This window comes from Eurosta solidaginis, chromosome 4, assembly GCF_040869045.1.
Source record: "Eurosta solidaginis isolate ZX-2024a chromosome 4, ASM4086904v1, whole genome shotgun sequence".
Taxonomy (NCBI): Eukaryota; Metazoa; Arthropoda; class Insecta; order Diptera; family Tephritidae; genus Eurosta; species Eurosta solidaginis.
This window is the reverse complement of record NC_090322.1, coordinates 116712164-116739064: the sequence shown is the minus strand read 5'-3', so window position 1 is coordinate 116739064 and position 26901 is coordinate 116712164. Positions and strand designations below refer to the sequence as shown.

At 38.0% G+C, this 26901-nt stretch overlaps 1 protein-coding gene across 6 annotated transcripts in view; it reads right to left on the bottom strand.

Moving 5' to 3' along the window:
• Positions 1–687: 687 nt before the first annotated feature.
• The window catches only part of LOC137250191 (uncharacterized), a 30937-nt gene continuing 4723 nt past the window's right edge, over positions 688–26901 (bottom strand). For 2 of the 6 annotated variants that reach the window (XM_067782589.1, XM_067782590.1), the window contains one exon: positions 23219–26862. Coding sequence is in view for 1 of the 6 variants with exons in the window: in XM_067782591.1 (XP_067638692.1) it covers positions 2663–2748 (86 nt within the window). In the remaining 5 variants the exon portion in view is untranslated. Of the gene's footprint in view, positions 2306–2371; positions 2749–6861; positions 6953–7013; positions 7552–8263; positions 8566–23217; positions 26863–26901 lie in introns of those variants that run through there. The other 4 variants (XR_010952834.1, XR_010952835.1, XM_067782591.1 and 1 more) reach the window with 4 other exon arrangements.

Genomic DNA, 26901 nt, shown 5'->3' with positions numbered 1-26901 from the left:
AAAATCTTTCTATTCCTCCATTGCCATACCTACCTGTCAAAAAACTGCTGACAGGGAGAATGGCTGTCGCGAAAGGCCAGCTAATGGAAGAAAGGTTCGTTTTTTGCTCGCGGTCAAGAAATTGAAGAGCCATGATTCAGGCCTCACATAGGCGCATTTTCAATTTTCTTTCTCAATTTCACATTCCGTTCTTGTCCTTTCATCAGAGGGGTTGTGCAGTGCTAGCCTCGGCTTAACCAAATTATTTCGGGCTTGACTTGGTTGAGCCGAAATCTTAAATGGACCTAAAGGCTCCATTACTGATACTTACCCTGCAAAAACGCTCCACGTCATTTTACTAGTCATTTTACGGTCATTGTGACTTTCAGCAGCGGTTATATTCATAGTCATTTTTGTATGGGCGGATTAGGTTTTGTGACCAAATTTTCCGTTTCGTTCCTATTAATGTGATCGTGCATTCCGCTCCCACCTATAGGATGTGAGCATAGTACTGTGCTGCTCACACACGTCACAATGCTCGTCAAATGGCGGTCATTTTTCCGTCATTTCACTCTACATTTTCGAGTCATTTGACAATCAATTTTACTTCGGTTTTACCATTTATATAACCGCCATATAACGTGAATTTTACCTGCAGATTTACTTTACCTGGAGCAGCCATATGAATAAAATATGAACCAAAATAAATTAAATTTTCAATATTTATTATTTTCAATATTATTATATATGTACATGAAATTGGGACTTATATTAATCCAGTTCATATAAAACAGAAGAACTTTAATAATAAGTAAACTGGCTTAATTGGTTTTTGTTTTCCAATTGAAATCTCTTCTAAGCGAGCAAAAAAATAATATTAAGTTTTAGAAAAAACTCCAATTATTTGAATAATCTACAACTTAAAGCTTAGTAGAAATTCAGATCAAGAATATTCAAAGGTGTCGTGGATCCGATTGCTGTCGTAATTGAAGAACTTAAAAATGTATGACTATTAATTGAGTCAGACTTATTATTGTTCTAAATCTAATCATTCAAGCAATAATTCTGCAACCCTTAGCAGGAGTATTGGTTGGTTTCAAATCTAATTCCGACAGCAATCGTATCACGACATCCCTTATTATATATGCACATGAAACTTAAATTAATACACTTCATATAAAGAAAAGTAAGTATTTTAATAATAAATAAACTCGCTTAATTGGTTTTCGTTTTCCAATTGAAATCTTTTCCAAGCGAACAGAAAATAATTTTAAGCTTTAGAAAAAACTCCAATTATTTGAATCAATTTAAATCTACAACTTAAAGCTAATTAGAAATTCAGATTAGATTTACTCTTTTTTTTTCAGATCAAGAATATTTAAAGGTGTCGTGGAATCCCATTGCTGTCGTAATTGATGAACTTAAAAATGTACGACTAGTAATTGAGTCAGACTTATTATTGTTCTAAATCTAATCATTCAAGCAATAATTCTGCAACCCATAGCAGGAGTATTGATTGGTTTCAAATCTAATTCCGACAGCAATCGTATCATATCCCTTATTATATATGTACGTGATATTGCAACTTAAATTAATACAATTGATATAAAGAAAAGTAAGTACTTTAATAATAACATAAACTCTCTTAATTGGCTTTTGTTTTCCAATTGAAATCTTTTCTAAGCGAGCAGAAAATAATTTTAAGCTTTAGAAAAAACTCCAATTATTTGAATAATCTACAACTTAAAGCTTAGTAGAAATTCAGATTAGGTTTACTCTTTTTTCAGATCAAGAATATTCAAAGGTGTCGTGGAATCCGATTGCTGTCGTAATTGATGCACTTAAAAATGTACGACTTGTAATTAAGTCAGACTTATTATTGTTCTAAATCTAATTATTCAAGCAATAATTCTACAACCCTTAGCAGGAGTATTGATTGGTTTCAAATCTAATTCCGACAGCAATCGTATCACATCCCTTATTATATATGTACGTGATATTGCAACTTAAATTAATACTGTCGATATAAAGAAAATTAAATACTTTAATAATAAATAAACTCTCTTAATTGGTTTTTGTTTTCCAATTGAAATCTTTTCCTGTGCAAGCACATCGCTAACCTGTGTTGGCAAAAGATATGATTATACTGTGTTCGATAGATAGTCGGACGAGCCGCTACTCGGCGAAGTAGAGATGACCGTTGTGTCGGTGGCAGCTGTTACAACAGCAGTTTCTAACTTTACACCATCCGTACATTGTGATGAATACTTCACTGCCTTTTCTAATTGCTTGGCGCCAGCAATTTTTGCTGTTTGTAAAGCTTTAGCTGTAATGCAAATATATAGATGGGTTAAAGTGGTTTTCGTATGTTATTCAACAACTCATCCTATACCATCATCACAGCCTCCTCATCGATTTTGAATATGTGTACTATTTCAGTATTCAGACCCAGTTCGTTTGGTGCAATATTTTCGATTTGAAGAATATGTATACTATCCGTTAGGCAGACAATTAGGTTCAATCGATTCATTCATATACTGTGGGTATTTGAGCCGTAGACGCAATGGCAAATATTTTGATTCTTTTTGAAGTGTAACATTTGTAAACAGTTTGGTTTCTCTGCTGTCACCATCACCACTAGAGAGCTATTGAAGAAACGCTCGACCAAGATCATATGTGAGATTTACACGCATAGATTTCTTCCACCTTTCACAGTTATCGATGGAGAAAATGCGAAAGCCATATTTACCATCCAATACCGAAATAGAACTGTAGAGGAAGAAACATTTTATAAAATTTAATAAAATCAAAAAATGATAGTTGTGCTAAAATGGGGTAACGTATTGTATGTTAAAGTATAGCGAAGTCTCAGCGGCTTTGTCCTGGTGAAAATTAAGTTTGAATAGGTTTTATTCTTCATTCTTAGAAACATGTACGAAGGTACCTGGTAAGATATTAAAAATCCTCAACGCTTTTTTGCTATAACTTAAAAAAACTCATATTCAAACTTCTGCTTAACTTCTACATATCAATAGCTACCTTTACCACCAGGAGTCACTATTGCTTCTACGCCTATGCTATTGTTTCCTACATCGATGAGCTTTGTAATAAAATAAACAGCTATCTCCCCAATCTCTCCACTTTTGTCGCCTCGCGAAACCTGATATTTTCACCAACCAAATCATCGGTGACCTTATTTAAAACATGACCGCGCCAAATGTCGACCATATGGCATTACCCTACCGACTGTCTTACACCCTAAAATTTTGGGTGTGACTTTCGATCAGGATCTGCATCTTGGAGAGCATGCACTAGCAATTGTAACGAAAATCGTCGTTGGTGTGAGGGCTTAGCCGATCTCCATAGCGCCCGACTATGAGGAGGAGCTGTTTAGGACTGGCATCTACGCCGTTTCGCCTCATAAGAGGGCGGCGGGATGTCGGTGACCAAGAAGTGCCAACCCCCTAATCCAGGGTGTTATGCGGACCGTGCCTGTTGGACGATTTGTAGCCAGGGGATAATTCGGCTGTATTCGAACGGAGCCTTCCCGATACCGGACCACCTCGGGAAGTATTGATGGCCATTTCCACAGTAAGGGGCGCTGCTATGGCTGACGGTTCTTTCCCCGTATATAATACTGGACCGCTGAGCCCGCTTTGTCGGGCTGGTGGTCGTACGACCAAGGTGAACGACTCATTACCTAATTTTCATAAGGACGATGATAAGAAGAGGACTGAGCCGCAAGCCAAGGACGACAAATACGCATTAAGCGATGCGTCGCACTCGGGGAGCGAAAGTAGTGCTAATTCAATGAACTCCGTGTTGGAGAAGCACACAAATGAAAAAGGAGTAGAAGAGTGGAGAAGGGTACGGAGCAAAAAGCTCTCTCGAAGTACCGTGCAGTACTAAGAATTGTACAACGCTTGGGAGCAGTGGTGGACCCAACAGAAGAGGAGATCGAGCGCTTGGCATGGGCTCATGAGGCGGTAGAAGTAGGTCGAAGGCAGTTCAAAAGGTTTTCTGCGATAAACCCTCGGTTCTGCAATCGGTATGAGGAGGAAGAAGCGTCGAATGGCAGAATGAAAAGGCAACGTTCGGCGGAAGGCGACAAGCTCCTTTCAAGAGGCAGAAAGGGCCCAGCCCCAGAGCCGCGACGCAGAGCAGTCCCATAGACAAGACAAGTAGGCCCAAAGCTGTAAGACAGATGGGCCCCAATAGCGAGGTAGCAACTACCTCGAAGGCTGCGAGTCAGAGGGAAGTTCCAACTATGGAAGTAGGAGATAAGTCAAAGGGAGATAACGCTAAGAATCCGACTTTCTCGGAGGTGCTAGAGGGAGCTAAGACTCCGGCTTTCTCGGAGGTGCCAAAGGGAAATAACACTAAGACGCCGGCTTTTCCCGAGAAGATGAGTGATGTGGCAAAGCAGTCACTGACTGTGGCGCTGGTTGATCGTAGCAGTCCTTTCGAACAGATGACTAGTGAAAGGTGGAGATCTGTAGAAAAGGAGCTTAATGCTTAAGATGATGCGGGAATAACCAAGTAAGCTCCTTCCAACCTTTGATTCGGGGGATGGTATAATGGTATGAAGATGATAGCGTGCGACAACATCGCGAGCTTGCGGTGGCTGGAGGAAGTGGTTCCAAACCTCTAAAGGCAGGGCACGAACGCGCGTTTTGAGATGGTGGATAAAGCGCAAATACCCAAGGTACCAAAAGTTAAGGTATGAATACCATGCGTGATGAAGTCGAAGGATACACTGCAATTTTTGCAGAATCAGAATCCGAACATACCGACACAGGATTGGAAGGTACTTACTGTATCTCGGCCTACGGAGGAAGGTCAGTTATACATCTTCCAAATAAACAAGCAGGCGGAGGATATATTGTACGCGCAGCTTGGAAAAATGTCCTTAGATACAGGCAAAATTTATAAGCGACTCAGGAAAAGAAGTCGCGGGTATTACAGTCCTAACACGCTGGACGTGGGCGAAGTCGAAAAGGACCTCAAAAGCCTAAGGGAAAAAAGACAGGTGGAGGTAGCCCACGTCACCCCGAATGTGTTAGAAGGGGACCAACAGCCAGATGGTGCTGTGAGTCGCACAGAGGAACACCCGGCACAACAGGTACAAGAGGCTGATGGGGGCTTCGAACACTCTAAACCAAAAGGGCTAGGGGAGGACGACGACGTCACGATGAAGGTGCTGGAGGGGGACAAGCAGCCCATTGGTGCTGCGAGTCCTACAGATAAACCTCCAACACAGTAAAGTGGCGTCGAGCGAACTCCTCTTCCTAACGCGCTGATCCAGGAGCCGTGGCTTCCATCGGGAGGAAAGGTTTCTGGACTTAGCGCGCGCGGGTTTGGCGTTTACTATGCGCAAACGGAAGGACGGGTGCGAGCTGTAGTAATGGTAAGGAAACAGCTGCATTCATATATGCTGCCTAATTACACTACTGAGGATCTCGTAGTGGAGGTGAAATCGCCGGGCTCAGATGGTACATGTCCGGCCATGCTACAAGTTTCAAGTAGGGCGGTCGTGGGATGGCTTAAAATAATATTCGATGGGTGCATAAACTCAATCATGTACCGCACTCTTGGATAACTGCTCGTGTAGCTTTCCTACCAAAGGCGGGGAAGATCGGTCACGTGTATCCCAAAGATTATAGACCCAATAGCTTAACATCATTTCTGCTCAAAACCTTTGAGAGGCTGATAGATGTGTACATAAAGTCCAACGTGGATGAAAAGCTGCTCTCCACAGCACAACAGGCGTACACCAAAGGCAAGTCAGTAGACACCGCATTGCATAGGGTGGTAATAAGCATAGAAAAAGCCCTGGAATATAAGGAATATGCTCTAGAAGTCTTCTTAAGCATTGCCGGGGCTTTCTAAATGGGCGATTATTGATTGTCTTAATTACGTTAAAGTACATCCAGCCTTACCCAGATGGATCGACTGCATGTTAAACTGCAGTAAGATTACATCGCAATGGGGATTGTACGCGACCACGAAATTAGTGGACAGGGGCACTCCGCAGGGAGGGGTGCTATCACCTCTGCTGTGGACGCTGGTCATTATCCAACTGCTTAGGGGATTCTACGAGGGGCCAGAAAAACTTACGGTTTACGTAGATGACGTTGCATATGGTCTTGTTTACAAAGAGGTACAAGGTCCCTAATTGGCCCAGGCCTAAGTAAGGAGGGGCGACTCTACGGGAGAAACCTTGCACAAAATATCTAGGAATGATCCTAGACAGTAAGCTGTCATGGCAGCTCAACGTGGAGGATAGGGTGAGGAAGGCTTCAACGGCACTTTATGCATGTAAAAGAATGCAAAAGAACCGGCATATACGATCAGAAGGAACTCGATGACGATGCCTCAAAACTAACAACCAAAAGCAATAATTATCATTTCACTGACACAAATTTTATAGTTTTTTTTTCGGGATTTGGACACAATGTTGTTGTTTTTGTAGCGATAAGGCTGCTCCCCGAAGGCTTTGGGGAGTGTTATCGATGTGATGGTCCTTTAGCCGGATACAGATCCGGTACGCTCCGGTAACACAGCACCATTGAAGTGCCAGCCCGACCATCTCGGGAACGATTTATGTGGCCACATTAAACCTTCAGGCCATCCCTCCCTATAGCATCATGTAACGAAGCTCAGTTTCTTCCAAAAATTGTTCAACACTGCCACGTAAAATCAATGTATTGTTCTAATGCAACCTTTAAATAATTATAAACTATAAAAATGAAATTAATACCAAACCTTGGAAAATGTTGAAACATTCACCACCAACAAAATGCAAAAACTTTTCATCCTCCTCCCGTGACCATTCTGTCTTCTTTATGCTAGGATCAAGCCATTCGTACCAGCGTGCCTTACATTGCTTGGCAGATTTGCGGTGCAGCAGTGATGCAATACGTGACCACTTGTTTTTGCCATATTTCATTACAGCTGCTTTGAGGATTTCATCCTGAAAGTTATCAATTTAGTTAATAAACGGCCAAGAGTAACCAGTCGCGTCCAATGCTTACCTCAGTGTTTCTCCACACACCACCTTTTATCATAATTCGTGGCATGGTGCTATATAATTGTGAATTCGGGAAAATTTTAGAATAGCACCCCCCGAGTTCGGGGTAAAACTTGGTATCAAATGAAAGAGGGAGTTCTCCCGATCACAAATATATATATTTTAAAGTGCGCAAACTTATAATTTAAAAGTTATTTGTTGTTAAAGTTTGCAAATTTAGCAAATTTCTATAACACTTTAAATTACAATTTACACATCTTTCAAAACCTTAATCCACATACATTTCTATATAAATTGGCAACGATAAACTTAAATTGTATTTTTGTATATTTCACATTTCATTTTTGCATTGTTTTCACTTATTATAAATGTTTTTATTAAATCAATCACGCTTTTGTAGCAACATGCACATATATATATATATACATATATTTTATTGAAGACATTACAAAGCTGTGCTGCCACATATATATACGTATACACATATAAAATTTGTATAGAAATTTGCAAACTTTAACACCAAATAACTTTTAAATTATAAGTTTGCGCACTTTAAAATATATATATATATATGTGATCTGGAGAACTCCCTCTTAATTTTAAATCTTTCCGGAGATATTCCATTTAAAACTCTCAAAATTGAAAAAATTTTCGACCACCAAATGTTTTGTTGTCTCTGCTGAATTAGAAATGGCGGATTTTTTTGCACGCAAAAATGACGTATTTTGCTATCCCTATAAAAATAATAGGTGCGAGAGAGCACGATACATTGTGGGAAAGCTAAATTTGTCAACATGCTATTTCATTTGGAGAATTTTTCATTCCAAATCGTCACCCCTGTCAAAAATTCGTGTGTCTGTGTGCGTTTTTGGTCACACGATTTTTGCAGCATGCTATAGCATAGACTTGACTTGACTTGAGAACTGTCACTTACAGTTCTGTTAAATGAACATTGCATGTTACTGATTACTCAAAACTTGGCAACACTTAACTTGACTTAGAAGTCTGTTGAATTTTGATTTTCAATGTAAGTTCTAAAGCCCCCATTACTGATACTTAGCATAGACTTGACTTGACTTGGCGTAAACTTGGCAACTTAGCCACGATTATACTCCACTTGGCGCATAAAATCTGGCATCATAATCAGCGTTGAAATTTATTTTTAAATAAATGTCAATTTGTATGACAAAATGTCAAAATGAAATGGAAACAAACAAATGGCATCTCAAAATGTAAACGTCACTTAGAACTTACATCAAAGAGGATAGATATACAAGAGGGCGCACTGTAGAATTTCTACTTGGCGCTGAAACAAGTTGGTGTTCCTCTAGAAAAACCAGATTAGGTGTTCACCATGCGTTTTGTTATTCTGTCCGCACCAGCCTGGGCTGTCATTTTTATTTCTTTCTTGTTTTGTTCGTGCGCTCGGCCATTTTTGACACTTTTGTTTGTTTATATTTTCATTTGCATAGTTTTTTTGGTTATCCAAAGAAAACAAGTGTTTTTCTAACTGATCGGTTAATCGTGATTTTGTGCTGTTGTGACTAAAAAACTTTACAAATTGAATTTTAAAATGCAGAAGAAAATTGTTAAGTGATGGTGCAAATGTAGATTTGTGTAATAACGATTTTATAAATGTGCAGAAGTGAAAATAGGTAGGTACCGTGGTATGTCTATAAATGTACATAGCTGCATATATATGCAAGTGCTACAATGTCGACGGCGTTTGTTTTCCATTTAAATAAAATCTAAGAAAGTCAATAGAAAAATGTAGAAAAAAAAAGTTTTAAAGTGATAACATACATTTGAATGTGTATTACAATTGGTTAATGTGATAAGTGAGAATATGTAGGTAGCGAGGCAAGTGTATAAATATATATATGTACGTATGTATATATGAAAGTGGTGAAATGCCGACGGCTTTTGTGCATTCAAGTGGTCCAAAGGAAAGCTTGCCTTTATTTTTGAAAACTAATTAAAATCTTACAAAATCATTGTACATATTATGTATAGATAGTATGTGTTCAAATAAATCCATACATATATATATATAAGAGTGCAATACTTTGTGTTCATCTTTACTCCCTCATCTTATGGTGAAAAGTGCGTCAGAAGGGCAGAAGAATTGTTAAGTGTTCAACCTTATTTAAAGAAAAACTATAACTTTTTTAATACGAACTATGTACTAGCATTAACATTGTGTGGTACCTATATGTTTAAACAAAAATATTCCTTCACGGCGTGCCCAACCATCTCTCTCCCCCACAGCGACAACTCCCACAATTGCAATTCTTAACTATGTAATGAAATCGCAACGGTTTAACGGAAAAGATCGCGGAGATAACCGATTACATGAGTAAACATAGTATATATTATAGCCTCAATTCAAAATACAAAGCTAACATCTAGGTCGAACCCCCGAGACTCTAATGGCTAAACATCCATAGGAAAGATCGTGTCTGTATGTTTTGACTCTATTCTGAAATCAAAAAAGAAACAGTGGCGTAGTAAGGGGGGTGAGTCAAAAAAAAAATATTTTTCCCGGGCGCAAGAAAACCTCACTACGCCACTGTCGGCCAATTCGGCCCAATCACTTATTTGGGAATCTACAAAGGAGAGTTTGACCACAGCCACTGGCTGTCCAAGTGTGTAAGGTCGTGGAGGCCTGAGTTTCAGTAAAGAGTAAAAGATTAAAGGTCACCTGAAAACTTAAAGTAATGTTCATATATCCACGATTTGTACTGAAAGCCCAATAATTTTGTTGAGCAAGTCCAGGACTTGACCATCTCTCCACGATTTTGCGTGTTCTCTCCCCTATCCACAAGAAATACGAGTCCTAAACTGCACCAATTACTACTGCATCAGCCTGCTCAATATCGCGAGTATGAGCTTTTTGCATATATGCGAATATATATATGAAGATAGTACCGTGAATAAAAACCCAAAGGCTTCGGTGGCTAGGTCATGTTGTGCGAGTGGACGAAGGCAGAACAGAGGAAGGAGGGGATCTCCACTGAGTTGGCAGAGTCAGGTGGATTAGGACTAGACCTCCCTTGGTACTCCAAAGTGAATATTTTTGAATATGGTGTTTCATAACATTTTTAAAAATCGGCAAAATCGTTTACCGATTCTGTGTGGATTTTGTCTAGGGCCTGGACCAAACGGCTGTGTTGGCAGGTGCCAGATAGTGCTTATTGATGTAGGGTTCTTATTATTTTTATTTAACTTTGTATTTTAGTTAGTTTGAACTTTGTAATTTTCAATATTGACTTTTAAATTTTCCAAAGTTTTGATTATTGTGAAAAATGAAAAATAAAATAGACGCATACATTTAGGCGTATTGAAAAATATAGTTTACAGTTTTTATAAATAACAAGTAAGGAAGGTTAAGTTCGGGTGTAACCGAACATTACATACTCAGTTGAGATCTATGGTGGCAACATAAGGGAAAATAACCATGTAGGAAAATGAACCGAGGGTAACCCTGGAATGTGTTTGTACGACATGTGTATCAAGTGAAACGTATTAAAGAGTATTTTAAGGGGGAGTGGGCCATAGTTCTATAGGTGGACGCCATTTAGGGATATCGCCATAAAGGTGGACCAGGGGTGACTCTAGAATGCGTTTGTACAATAATGGTATCAAACGAAAGGTGTTAATGAGTATTTTAAAAGGGCGTGGGGCTTAGTTCTATAGGTGGACGCCTTTTCGAGATATCGCCATAAAGGTGGACCAGGGGTGACTCTAGAATGTGTTTGTACGATATGGGTATCAAATTAAAGGTATTAATGAGGCTTTTCAAAGGGAGTGTTGGTAGTTGTATATGTGAAGGCGTTTTCCAGATATCGACCAAAATGTGGACCAAGGTGACCCAGAACATCATCTGTTGGATACTGCAAATTTATTTATATATGTAATACCTGCCAAGATTTTAAGGGTTTTTTATTTCGCCCTGCAGAACTTTTTCATTTCATTCTACTTAATATGGTACGTGTCACACCCATTTTACAAAGTTTTTTCCTAAAGTTATATTTTGCGTCAATAAACTAATCCGGCGGCCACCGTGGTGTGAAGGGAGCGTGCTCCGCCTATCACACCGTATGCCCTGGGTTCAACTCCCGGGCAAAGCAACATCAAAATTTTAGAAATAAGATTTTTCAATTAGAAGACAATTTTTCTAAGCGGGGTCGCCCCTCGGCAGTGTCTGGCAAGCGCTCCGATTGTATTTCTGCCATGAAAAGCCCTCAGTGAAAACTCATCTGCCTTGCAGATGCCGTTCGGAGTCGGCATAAACATGTAGGTCCCGTCCGGCCAATTTGTAGGGAAAAATCAAGAGGAGCACGACGCAAATTGGAAGAGAAGCTCGGCCTTAGATCTCTTCGGAGGTTATCGCGCCTTACATTTTTTTTTTTTTAAACTAATCCAAATACCATGTTTCATCCCTTCTTTCGTATTTGGTATAGAATTATGGCATTTTTTTCGTTTTTCGTAATTTTCGATATCGAAAAATTGGGCGTGGTCATAGTCCGATTTCGGCCATTTTTTATACCAATACAAAGTGAGTTCAGATAAGTACGTGAACTGAGCTTAGTAAAGATATACCGATTTTTACTCAAGTTATCGTGTTAACGGACGGACGGACGGACGGATGGACGGACATGGCCCAATCAAATTTTTTTTCGATCCGCATGATTTTGATATATGAAAGTCTATATCTATCTCGATTCCTTTATACCTGTACAACCAACCGTTATCCAATCAAAGTTAATATACTCTGTGAGCTCTGCTCAACTGAGTATAAAAACGCAGTATAAATCTCCACAATTGAGATGTTCCCCTACCCTCTTGGAGGCGGGAACGATCAAGCAATTGTTTGCTAGGGTATCCAGGTTTGTAAGAATTAAGCATGAACTGTTTGTTCAGCATTTTGTTATTAGCCTCACAGGATCATCCTATGACACTGCCCGAGGAACGAAGAAAAGATAAATGTAGGATAATGCGGCAGTTACTCACGAACGTAAGTACCAAAAACGTGTCAGCTGACACGACCTATCTTATGAGTGTGCAATGTAAACGAAAACTCACCGACGTGCAACGCCCGTACGTACGTAGCCCGGAACGTACAAATCAAAACAATTTTGATTTTTTCCGTAAGAACGTGTCAGCTGATCGCTCTCTCACTAGACAGAGTTGCCTAGTAAACTTTTGTGCGCTAATTTTTGACCGTTTGCAGTTTTATGCAAAAACACCTAATTAAAGTTTGAAAAATTGTGAAAATAATTCGAAATAATTATGTAAAAGTGCAGATTATAAATATGTAATCTATTTATATTTATTTAATATTAATTCCAGCCTTTTACAACATCAAAAATTAAATTAGAAAGAGCTGATGTTTCCATAAGCATGCATGCAAAATGGTCACTGGCAACAGTGCTTATCTGTACACAATACACACCCAAATATGTTATGTACAAGTACACAGACGCACACATTGATTCCTACGGGCTTGAGGGTTCGGTCAAACGTGTTTCGTACGACAAACGTCCGTACGTACGGCACACGTCGGTGGGTAATTGCCGCTTAAGCCAAATGGCCGCCCAAAGGGGTCAGCAGACGCATAGTTGGAGAATAATATTTTATTCCCCAATTAGAAAAAAATTTGCCATGTTGACAAGAATCTACGAATATCAACATCTCAACACAATTTACTAAAGTACATATGCACATAAGTACATACATACATGTATTAAAATCATTTCTTCTTAAGCCGTCACAGCATTGTTTCTCGCCCCTGCTACCGCAGCACCCTTGCCAACAACGATCACATCATCGAATTGAATTTACAAATTTTTGTCAACTCGAGCTGAAAATATTTCGCAACGTTGCCAAATTTCATAGTATTGTCTTCTGCTACCGCATCCCCTTGTCCAAAAGCTTTGACATCATCAACTTTAAAATATTTTTTCAGCTCGATCCGACATGCCATGTTGCCAAATTTCCAAAGAACCATACCAATTTTGCTTATTTTCTTCTATTTTTGCTGAAATTTGTATCAACAATCTCTTCTTCCATTTTTATGATGAATTTATGAATGAAATTGGTGTACTTAATATGAAATCAATCGTAAAAATGATTTTGTCCATCGATTCGCGCTACGAATAAATCTATAAATTAGACTGATTGGAAAAATAGTTAAATATGTGGATTTTTACTTCGAACAAAACAAAAACAAAAAAGATGCTGCCAGTATTAAAGCTCATAAAATTTTCTATAAGCATTATTTAACAGTTACCTATACATTGGATTTTACAATTTTTTACTCGAATAACTTTTGAAGGAGTGATCCAATGAAAAAAATTTAGTTAGATTCGCGCTACGAATAAATCTATAAATTAGACTGTTTGGAAAAATAGTTAAATATGTGGATTTTTACTTCGAGCAAAACAAAAACAAAAAAGATGCTGCCAGTATTAAAGCTCATAAAATTTTCTATAAGCATTATTTAACAGTTACCTATACATTGGATTTTACAATTTTTTACTCGAATAACTTTTGAAGGAGTGATCCAATGAAAAAAATTTAGTTAGATTCGCGCTACGAATAATTCTATAAATTAGACTGTTTGGAAAAATAGTTAAATATGTGGATTTTTACTTCGAGCAAAACAAAAACAAAAAAGATGCTGCCAGTATTAAAGCTCATAAAATTTTCTATAAGCATTATTTAACAGTTACCTATACATTGGATTTTACAATTTTTTACTCGAATAACTTTTGAAGGAGTGATCCAATGAAAAAAATTTAGTTAGTTTTTTTTTCAGAGCATGCAATTTTATATGTAAAAATCATGGATCAACTTTATGGTTGGCTCATCTCTACAGACACAAAATACCTTTCTATTCCAGTGAAATAGAAAAAATAAAACCAGTTAATGAGATGAGCCAACCGTATAATTGAGCCATGTTTCATGTTTTCTATGTATAAATTGTAATAACTTTCGATTGGATAGCAACAATTTAACAAAGGATTTACATCTTATGATTTCTATCAAATTAAGGAAAATACCAATTTAGTTCGTATATATATTAATACATTGTGGATGCGCATATGTAAAGCCTTTTATTGCATCCAATCAATCCCAGCAAAATTTTCAGTCGAATTGGATATTATTTGAAACGCTCTAATATACGTAATATACCAACACAAAAAAGTTCAATGGCTGCGATCGGCAGGCAATATTCCGAATGTCCTCATCCATTCGCTCGTAAATACATACAATCATTTACGGAAAAAATCAAAATTGTTTTGATTTGTACGTTCCGGGCTACGTACGTACGGGCGTTGCACATCGGTGAGTTTTCGTTTACATTGCACACTCATAAGATAGGTCGTGTCAGCTGACACGTTTTTGGTACGTACGTTCGTGAGTAACTGCCGCATTATCCTACATTTATCTTTTCTTCGTTCCTCGGGCAGTGTCATAGGATGATCCTGTGAGGCTAATAACAAAATGCTCAACAAACATTTCATGCTTAATTCTTACAAACCTGGATACCCTAGCAAACAATTGCTTGATCTTTCCCGCCTCCAAGAGGGTAGGGGAACATCTCAATTGTGGAGATTTAAACTGCGTTTTTATACTCAGTTGAGCAGAGCTCATAGAGTATATTAACTTTGATTGGATAACGGTTGGTTGTACAGGTATAAAGGAATCGCGATAGATATAGACTTCCATATATCAAAATCATGCGGATCGAAAAAAAATTTGATTGAGCCATGTCCGTCCATCCGTCCGTCCGTCCGTCCGTTAACACGATAACTTGAGTAAAAATCGGTATATCTTTACTAAGCTCAGTTCACGTACTTATCTGAACTCACTTTGTATTGGTATAAAAAATGGCCGAAATCGGACTATGACCACGCCCAATTTTTCGATATCGAAAATTACGAAAAACGAAAAAATGCCATAATTCTATACCAAATACGAAAGAAGGGATGAAACATGGTATTTGGATTAGTTTATTGACGCAAAATATAACTTTAGGAAAAAACTTTGTAAAATGGGTGTGACACGTACCATATTAAGTAGAATGAAATGAAAAAGTTCTGCAGGGCGAAATAAAAAACCCTTAAAATCTTGGCAGGTATTACATATATAAATAAATTAGCGGTATCCAACAGATGATGTTCTGGGTCACCCTGGTCCACATTTTGGTCGATATCTGGAAAACGCCTTCACATATACAACTACCAACACTCCCTTTGAAAAGCCTCATTAATACCTTTAATTTGATACCCATATCGTACAAACACATTCTAGAGTCACCCCTGGTCCACCTTTATGGCGATATCTCGAAAAGGTATCCACCTATAGAACTAAGCCCCACGCCATTTTAAAATACTCATTAACACCTTTCGTTTGATACCATTATTGTACAAACGTATTCTAGAGTCACCCCTGGTCCACCTTTATGGCGATATCCCTAAATGGCGTCCACCTATAGAACTATGGCCCACTCCCCCTTAAAATACTCTTTAATACGTTTCACTTGATACACATGTCGTACAAACACATTCCAGGGTTACCCTCGGTTCATTTTCCTACATGGTTACTTTCCCTTATGTTGCCAGCATAGCTCTCAACTGAGTATGTAATGTTCGGTTACACCCGAACTTAACCGTCCTTACTTGTTATTTATAAAAACTGTAAACTATATTTTTCAATACGCCTAAATACATGCGTCTATTTTATTTTTCATTTTTCACAATAATCAAAACTTTTGAAAATTTAAAAGTCAATATTGAAAATTACAAAGTTCAAACTAAATAAAATACAAAGTTAAATAAAAATAATAAGAACCCTACATCAATAAGCACTATCTGGCACCTGCCAACACAGCCGTTTGGTCCAGGCAAGTATTAGAAGGCCCTAGACAAAATCCACACACAGAATCGGTAAACGATTTTGCCGATTTTTAAAAATGTTATGAAGCACCATATTAAAAAATATTCATTTTGGAGTACCAAGGGAGGTCTAGTCCTAATCCACCTGACTCTGCCAACTCAGTGGAGATCCCCTCCTTCCTCTGTTCTGCCTTCGTCCACTCGCACAACATGACCTAGCCACCGAAGCCTTTGGGTTTTTATTCACGGTACTATCTTCATATATATATTCGCATATATGCGAAAAGCTCATACACGCGATATTGAGCAGGCTGATGCAGTAGTAATTGGTGCAGTTTAGGACTCGTATTTCTTGTGGATAGGGGAGAGCACACGCAAAATCGTGGAGAGATGGTCAAGTCCTGGACTTGCTCAACAAAATTATTGGGCTTTCAGTACAAATCGTGGATATATGAACATTACTTTAAGTTTTCAGGTGACCTTTAATCTTTTACTCTTTACTGAAACTCAGGCCGCCACGACCTTACACACTTGGACAGCCAGTGGCTGTGGTCAAACTCTCCTTTGTAGATTCCCAAATAAGTGATTGGGCCGAATTGGCCGACAGTGGCGTAGTGAGGTTTTCTTGCGCCCGGGAAAATATTTTTTTTTTGACTCACCCCCCTTACTACGCCACTGTTTCTTTTTTGATTTCAGAACAGAGTCAAAACATACAGACACGATCTTTCCTATGGATGTTTAGCCATTAGAGTCTCGGAGGTTCGACCTAGATGTTAGCTTTGTATTTTGAATTGAGGCTATAATATATACTATTTTTACTCATGTAATCGGTTATCTCCGCGATCTTTTCCGTTAAACCGTTGCGATTTCATTACAGAGTTATGAATTGTAATTGTAGCAGTTGTCGCTGTGGGGGAGAGAGATGGTTGGGCACGCCGTGAAGGAATATTTTTGTTTAAACATATAGGTACCACACAATGTTAATGCTAGTACATAGTTCGTATTAAAAAAGTTATAGTTTTTCTTTAAATAAGGTTGAACACTTAACAATTCTTCTGCCCTTCTGACGCACTTTTCACCATAAGATGAGGGAGTAAAGATGAACACAAAGTATTGCACACTTATATATACATATATATGGATTTATTTGAACACATACTATCTACACATAATATGTACAATGATTTTGTAAGATTTTAATTAGTTTTCAAAAATTAAGGCAAGCTTTCCTTTGGACCACTTGAATGCACAAAAGCCGTCGGCATTTCACCACTTTCATATATACATACGTACATATATATATTTATACACTTGCCTCGCTACCTACATATTCTCACTTATCACATTAACCAATTGTAATACATATTCAAATGTATGTTATCACTTTAAAACTTTTTTTTCTACATTTTTCTATTGACTTTCTTAGATTTTATTTAAATGGAAAACAAACGCCGTCGACATTGTAGCACTTGCATATATATGCAGCTATGTACATTTATACACATACCACGGTACCTACCTATTTTCACTTCTGCACATTTATAAAATCGTTATTACACAAATCTACATTTGCACCATCACTTAACAATTTTCTTCTGCATTTTAAAATTCAATTTGTAAAGTTTTTTAGTCACAACAGCACAAAATCACGATTAACCGATCAGTTAGAAAAACACTTGTTTTCTTTGGATAACCAAAAAAACTATGCAAATGAAAATATAAACAAACAAAAGTGTCAAAAATGGCCGAGCGCACGAACAAAACAAGAAAGAAATAAAAATGACAGCCCAGGCTGGTGCGGACAGAATAACAAAACGCATGGTGAACACCTAATCTGGTTTTTCTAGAGGAACACCAACTTGTTTCAGCGCCAAGTAGAAACTCTACAGTGCGCCCTCTTGTATATCTATCCTCTTTGTTTACATCTAAAATTATATATCTGGCTCAGGCTCTTTGCCACCGGATGATGGCTTCTATATACATGTATATTTGTAGTTTATGTTTATCTTATTGCCATATGCGGGTCTATGCGTGAGCACTACTTCGGCTGATGATTACATGTGTTTGGGAGTATATCTTCGTTGCCTTGTATGTATGTGTGTAAATGATGATTGATTTGCTTACCTACGCTAGAGTGACAGCTTGCTTTATTGTTGTTGTTGTTGTTTTTGTAGCGATAAGGTTTCTCCCAGAAGGCTTTGGGGAGTGTTATCGATGTGATGGTCCTTTACTTTATATGGCCACATTAAACCTTCAGGCCAATTTTATTGTTGTTGTGCCTTTATTACTAACAGCTTTGTGATGCTTAAATTCGCCACAATATTAATTTTTAAAATTTTGTTAATAGATAAAATATGATCAGCCAGTTAAGCAAAAATTTTTAAATATGTAAATAACGCAATGTACCACTCGTCTTAAAATTTTTTGGAAAACTTTTGAACAAATTATTTAAGTAATCGAACAGCGACTTAACAGGTGATCCAGGCTGTTTGCTATTGTGAAGATTTTTTTTCAAACATTCGCCACTTGTATGAATTCACAATGGTTTACATATTAGCCGTGTTTTTTTTTTTTTGTAACGTTCATTGTGAATTCCAACTGGTAACGGTTTTCAATAAGGTGCACCATCTAATTTTTATCAATAATTATCAGAGGTGCTACCAAAAGTCGCTTTTCGACCTCCGTTTTTAGAATCCGAAAATTAAAAATTTTATTTCCTTCTAAAGATAATTCCAAAAAAGCATAAAATGACCCCGAGAGGGTCCGAAATATATGTTTCGATCTATAGTTTTTATGCACAGAATTCCTTTCTGCGTTGAGAATGAAGAAGAAAGATTTTTCCCATAAGAATTTCTTCTCAAAACAATTACATTTTTCTAAAAACAAGAAAAAAACATTTCTAATATGCGTGGACATTTTCGTTATTATTATAAATTGAGCAAAAATTTCTTTGTCTATTGCAAAAAATTCCTCCATTGTTTATCTTCTGAGAAAGCTTTTTTTGAGTGTTTATTTCATATTTGTCAAATTGATAGCCACAAACGCTTGTGCTTAAACTTATTTTACTGCCGTGCGGCGATGAATTAATATGACAAGATATATAGTACGATCGTTCAATGGAAAATCGTTAATTTTCACCGATTTTCGGTCTGCTCTCCTTATTAATTTTTAATGCCAATATATTTTAAATATATCACACCCACCTCAATGTACCAAGGAGGAAGAATTTAAAATTAGTATAAGCTTGGGAAAAAAGTTAAAAAAATGGTATAGAAAATGTTAATTTAAAAATGAAGTAATTCACAAAAATTCTTTAGCAACCATTTTTATTAATTCATATTAATTAGTTGAAAAAATACAGAATGTTCATTTCTGTAGAAGAAGAGAATTTGGGTCTAGTAGCTTCTATTCCAATTTACGTCATGCTTCTTTTAATTTACCCTAAAAATTTGTGCGACTGATTCTACATGTTTTACACTGATTCCGAACGACATTTGCAAGACAAATAAATTTTTACTTAGAAATTTACAAGTTCAACTCAGTTTGTCAGTAAAAACACACACCAAATTGGCAATTTATACCATTTGGGCAATTTATTACGCAATTTATCATATAATAAATTGCCAATTCAAAAAAAAATTGCGTAATAAATTGTTTTAAACTGCAAATGCAATTTTGTAAAGTGTGTTTATTGAGTAGATTTAAACGTCAGTTAGGCATGGCTCAACTATATGGTTGTCTCATCTCATCAGCTGATTTTATTGTTTTCATTTCACTGGAGTAGGGATTGTCAAAAGAAGATGGCAAACTCAAAATGCAACCAAAAGATTGAACATATTTTCTTACAACACACAAAAGTTTCAAAGCTATATGTTTCCATTCCATTCCATTCGCTAAAACCAACACGTACATTTTGACAGTCTGAACCATTGTGAATGATAACTAAGTGTGATATCTTCTGCATAGACGTCAAAATTCCAAAGTGATTGGATCACCTGATTTGTATTTGACTAGCGATAGTCTCATTCTGTATCTCTTTCTATCACCCGCTGAAGATAGGCGCCGCCATATTGAACACCCTATCACCTAAAAAGTAGCCATATTGAACATCCTGTCAGGCATTTGACAGATAAGATATCACACTTAGTTATCATTCACAATGGTCTGAACAAAGGTATGTTGTTGCTGTAGAGATGAGCCAACCAGCTATCAAATTACTATTGTGTAAGTTGTATGAACACCACTCATTTTTTCTGTTTGAACATAGTACGAAAGTTATTGTAATTTCAAACCACCAAATCCTGGGATTGCAATCGATCTTCGGGTTGCGATCCTTAGGCCCGGTTTTCAGTAGTTGGTTAAACTAAGCTTAAATAAATTTTGCTTAAACTCTAGTAAAATTTAATCTTCAGTTAAACTACTGAGCAGTTTTTCAGTTACAGTTCAAGGCCGCCTTTGGCAAAGGGCATAGATAATGTATCCTCCTTGGCTGTGCTATCACTAAATTGCTCCTCTTCCATTGTGGATAATATAATGAAATTATTTTCCATATTGCTACGACTTGTGGCAGCAGACGATGTGTTTAAGCGGGGACTCCTACGTGGTGGAGTACGATACATCTGTCCAATGGCAAGGACAGTAGCGAAAATATTTCCAGTTAATACAATAATATTATATATAATAATAATAAAGCAAAATAAAACTGTCGTCGTTGGCATGGATGAGCAAATGTAACGCAATATATTCCAAAAAATAACTCTGCTTATGTTACAAAGTAGTATAGTTGGTTTATTGTAAAATAGTATATCTGTGTTGTGGTTGTGGTTATTTATTAGTTTATGTTGGTTTATTTTGCTGTGATTTCTCCGTTTGCTGACCAACGACTGAATCATGTTAAAGCCCCGACACATAAGCAGTTTTTTTTATTTATGAGTAGATTGCACGTATTTTTATGGAGAACGGTAGATTGGGCGATACTGGCGCCATCTGACATGGAAAAGTAGCCAGCATTGTGAATGATGACAAAGTGTGATCTCTTATGCATAAACGTCAAAACTCCAAAGTGATTGGATCACCTGATTCGTATTTGACTATCGCTGTCTCATTCTGTATCTCTTTCTATCACCCGCTGAAGATAGGCGCCGCCATATTGAACAGCCTGTCAGAACGCTGAAAAGTAGCCATATTGAACAGCCTGTCAGGCAGTTGACAGATAAGAGATCACACTTTGTCATCATTCACAATGGTAGCCAGCTCTCAAATTTTGTTACAAGGAAAGCAGAAGAAGAAGAATTTGACATTTGCTTTGGCTAAGGGTGTTCGCACACTTTGCAAGTGAAATTATTTTTCCCACTCGTTGGTAACTTTTATAACATTTTTCGCAAGTAAAAACTGCAATATACATAACAAAGAAATACGACACAAAATATATTAGCAAGTATTTTTGTTGTATACAGTGCTTCGCGAAATTTTGTATTTGAATGGGCAATGCGAAATAAACTTCAATTGCTAAAGGCTCCATTACTGATACTTAGCATAGACTTGACTTGGCTTGCGAACTGTCACTTACAGTTCTGTTAAATTAACATTGCATGTTACTGATTACTCAAAACTTAACTTGACTTAGAAGTCTGTTGAATTTTGATTTTCTATGTAAGTTCTAAGTGACGTTTACATTTTGAGATGCCATTTGTTTGTTTCCATTTCATTTTGACATTTTGTCATACAAATTGACATTTATTTAAAAATAAATTTCAACGCTGATTATGATGCCAGATTTTATGCGCCAAGTGGAGTATAATCGTGGCTAAGTTGCCAAGTTTACGACAAGTCAAGTCAAGTCTATGCTAAGTATCAGTAATGGGGGCTTAAGTCTGAAGTTTCTTCATATATATAAACGCAACACCTTCATTCATTGTGGCGATGTAATTGGAATGCATATGCATATGTTAAACGCATCTACCCTACAAGACGGAGGTAACTAGTTCACCCACACATTCAAAGCTTTTTTCGCTCTCCACTATCCCATCGACCCCTGCAAAAACGCTCCACGTCATTTTACTAGTCATTTTACGGTCATTGTGACTTTCTGCAGCGGTTATATTCATAGTCACGTTTGCATGGGCGTGATGAACTTTTGTGACCAAATTTTCCGTTTCGTTCCTATTAATGTGATCGTGCATTCCGCTCCCACTTATAGGATGTGAGCATAGCACTGTGCTGCTCACACACGTCACAATGCTCGTCAAATGGCGGTCATTTTTCCGTCATTTCACTCTACATTTTCGAGTCATTTGACAATCAATTTTACTTCGGTTTTACCATTTATATAACCGCCATATAACGTGAATTTTACCTGCAGATTTACTTTACCTGGAGCAGCCATATGAATAAAATATAAACCAAAAAAATTGAATTTTCAATATTTATTATTTTCAATATTATTATATATGTACATGAAATTGGAACTTATATTAATCCAGTTCATATAAAACAGAAGAACTTTAATAATAAATAAACTCGCTTAATTGGTTTTTGTTTTCCAATCTCTTCTAAGCGAGCAAAAAAATAATATTAAGCTTTAGAAAAAACTCCAATTATTTGAATAATCTACAACTTAAAGCTTAGTAGAAATTCAGATCAAGAATATTCAAAGGTGTCGTGGATCCGATTGCTGTCGTAATTGAAGAACTTAAAAATGTACGACTATTAATTGAGTCAGACTTACTTACTTACTTACTTAATTGGCGCTTAACCGTCTAAACGGTTATGGCCGTCCAACAAGGCGCCCCAGTCGCTCCTTCGCTCCGCCAACCGGCGCCAATTGGTCACACCAAGTTAGTTTAAATCGTTTTCCACCTGGTCCTTCCAACGGAGTGGGGGCCGCCCTCTACCTCTGCTTCCATAGGCAGGTTCCGATAGAAACACTTTCTTGGCCGGAGCATCATCTTTCATTCGCATAACATGGCCTAGCCAGCGCAGCCGCTGCGTTTTAATTCGCTGGACTATGTTGATGTCTGCGTATAGCTCGTACAGCTCATCATTAAATCTTCTTCGGTACTCGCCATCGCCAACGCGTAGAGGTCCATAAATCTTTCGAAGAACTTTTCTCTCGAACACTCCCAAAGCCGCTTCATCTGCTGTTGTCATGGTCCATGCTTCTGCCCCATATAGCAGGACGGGTACGATAAGTGACTTGTAGAGTATGATTTTCGTTCGCCGAGAGAGGACTTTACTTTTCAATTGCCTACCTAGTCCAAAGTAACATTTATTGGCAAGATTGATTCTTCGCTGGATTTCAGTGCTGATGTTGTTGCTAGTGTTGATGCTGGTTCCCAAATAAACGAAGTCTTTTACTATTTCGAAATTATGGCTGCCAACAGTAGCGTGGTTGCCAAGGCGCATATGCGCTGACTCTTTGCTCGATGACAGCAGGTACTTCGTTTTGTCCTCATTCACCATCAAACCCATCTTTACCGCTTCTTTTTCCAGCTTGGAGTAAGCAGAACTAACAGCGCGGGTGTTTAGACCGATGATATCAATGTCATCAGCGTATGCCAGTAATTGCACGCTTTTATAGTATATTGTTCCAGTGCGGTTAAGTTCTGCAGCTAGTATAATTTTCTCCAGCATCAAATTAAAGAAATCGCACGATAGGGGATCGCCCTGTCTGAAACCTCGTTTAGTTTCGAACGGCTCGGAGAGGTCCTTCCCAATTCTGACTGAGCTGATGGTGTTGCTCAACGTCATTTTGCACAGTCGAAGGCGGCTTTAAAGTCGACGAAGAGGTGATGTGTGTCGATTCTCTTTTCACGGGTTTTTTCCAAGATTTGGCGCATTGTGAAAATCTGGTCGATGGTAGATTTACCAGGTCTGAAGCCGCACTGATAAGGTCCAATCAGCCGGTTCACGGTGGGCTTCAATCTTTCGCACAATACACTTGAAAGGGCCTTATATGCGATATTAAGAAGGCTGATTCCACGATAGTTGGTGCATTTTGCAGTATCCCCCTTCTTGTGGACTGGGCAAAGAACACTTAGATTCCAACCGTCGGGCATGCTTTCGTCCGCCCATATTTTGCTAAGAAGCTGCTGCATGCGCCTTACCAACTCCTCGCCGCCGAACTTGAATAGCTCCGCAGGCAATCCATCAGCGCTCACCGCTCAATCTGGTTATTGCTATTCTAACTTCGTCATAATCGGGCGGGGGGACATATATTCCATCATCATCGATTGCGGGATCGGGTTCTTCATCTCTGCGCGGTGAATTGCTGCCTCCATTTAGGAGAGCAGAGAAGTGTTCCCTCCATAATCTAAGCACTCTCTGGACATCAGTTACAAGGTCGCCGTTTTCATTCCTACAGGAGTTTGCTCCGGTCTTAAAACCTTCCGTCTGTCGCCGTATTTTTTGGTAGAATTTTCGGGCGTTATTCCTGGTGGCTAGCAGCTCAAGCTCCTCGCACTCACGCCTTTCTGCTTCTGCTTTTTTCTTCCTGAAAAGGCGTCTCGCTTCCCTTTTCAACTCACGATTGCGTTCACACACTCCTCTTGTCGCGCTCGCTTTTAACGTAGCCCTGTAGGCAGCGTCTTTTCTTTCGGTTGCAACGCGGCATTCTTCATCATACCAGTTGTTTTTCGTGACCGCCGGTAACCAATTTTTTCCTCGGCGGCGGTACGAAGTGCTTTGGAGATATGCTCCCACTGCTCCTGTATTCCTTCAGGATGAGTTATGCCCTCAGAGAGCAGGTGTGAGAGTCGAGTTGCGAAATCATTGGCAGTCTGTTGTGATTGAAGCTTTTCGCGTCTAGCTTTCCTTGTGTTTTTTGTTCCTTGTTTTTAGCCGCGTTGAGGCGGGTGCGTATTTTGGCTGCAACGAGATAATGGTCAGAATCGATGTTAGGTCCTCGGATCGTGCGCACATCTAAAACACTGGAGGCATGCCGTCCGTCTATTACAACGTGATCGATCTGATTGCGAGTATTTCAATCAGGAGACAGCCATGTAGCTTGATGTATCTTTTTAGGCATGAACCTCGTGCTTGATATGAACATGTTTCGAGCACCGGCAAAGTCAATCAGCCTCAGTCCGTTAGGAGAAGTTTCATTGTGTAGGCTGAACTTTCCGACTCTAGGGCCAAAAACACCTTCTTTGCCCACCCTGGCGTTAAAGTCGCCACGCACGACTTTTATATCATGACGGGGGCAGTGCTCGTATGTGCATTCTAATTGTTCATAAAAAGTGTATTTCACCTCATCGTCTTTCTCCTCTGTCGGCGCATGGGCGCAGATGAATGATATATTAAAAAATTTTGCTTTTATTCGGATAGCGGCGAGACGCTCGTCCACAGGCGTGAACGCCAGCACTTGGCGACAAAGTCTCTCTCCCACCACGAATCCGACGCCGAAACTGCGCTTATTCGCATGACCACTCCAATATATGTCACAATTTTTGATCTTTTTTCTTCCTTGCTTCGTCCAACGCATTTCTTGGATGGCGGTGATGCCAGATTTTGCTTTGACGAGGACATCAACCAGCCGGGCATCTGCACCAATCCCATTCAGGGAGCGGACGTTCCAGGTGCATGCCCTCAATTCATTGTCCTTCAAACGTTTGCCATGGTCGTCATCAATAGAGAGTGTATTTATCCGAGGTGTTGAGTCAGACTTATTATTGTTCTAAATCTAATCATTCAAGCAATAATTCTGCAACCCTTAGCAGGAGTATTGATTGGTTTCAAATCTAATTCCGACAGCAATCATATCACGACATCCCTTATTATATATGCACATGAAATTGTAACTTAAATTAATACAGTTCATATAAAGAAAAGTAAGTATTTTAATAATAAATAAACTCGCTTGATTGGTTTTCGTTTTCCAATTGAAATCTTTTCCAAGCGAACAGAAAATAATTTTAAGCTTTAGAAAAAACTCCAATTATTTGAATCAATTTAAATCTACAACTTAAAGCTAATTAGAAATTCAGATTAGATTTACTCTTTTTTTTTCAGATCAAGAATATTCAAAGGTGTCGTGGAATCCGATTGCTGTCGTAATTGATGAACTTAAAAATGTACGACTAGTAATTGAGTCAGACTTATTATTGTTCTAAATCTAATCATTCAAGCAATAATTCTGCAACCCATAGCAGGAGTATTGATTGGTTTCAAATCTAATTCCGACAGCAATCGTATCACATCCCTTATTATATATGTACGTGATATTGCAACTTAAATTAATACAATTGATATAAAGAAAAGTAAGTACTTTAATAATAACATAAACTCTCTTAATTGGTTTTTGTTTTCCAATTGAAATCTTTTCTAAGCGAGCAGAAAATAATTTTAAGCTTTAGAAAAAACTCCAATTATTTGAATAATCTACAACTTAAAGCTTAGTAGAAATTCAGATTAGGTTTACTCTTTTTTCAGATCAAGAATATTCAAAGGTGTCGTAGAATCCGGTTGCTGTCGTAATTGATGAATTTAAAAATGTACGACTTGTAATTAAGTCAGACTTATTATTGTTCTAAATCTAATTATTCAAGCAATAATTCTACAACCCTTAGCAGGAGTATTGATTGGTTTCAAATCTAATTCCGACAGCAATCGTATCACATCCCTTATTATATATGTACGTGATATTGCAACTTAAATTAATACTGTTGATATAAAGAAAAGTAAATACTTTAATAATAAATAAACTCTCTTAATTGGTTTTTGTTTTCCAATTGAAATCTTTTCCTGTGCAAGCACATCGCTAACCTGTGTTGGCAAAAGATATGATTATACTGTCTTCGACGTTACTCGACGAAGTAGAGATGACCGTTGTTTCGGTGGCAGCTGTTACAACAGCAGTTTCTAACTTTACACCATCCGTACAGTGTGATGAATGCTTCACTGCCTTTTCCAATTGCTTGGCGCCAGCAATTTTTGCTGTTTGTAAAGCTTTAGCTGTAATGCAAATATATAGATGGGTTAAAGTGGTTTTCG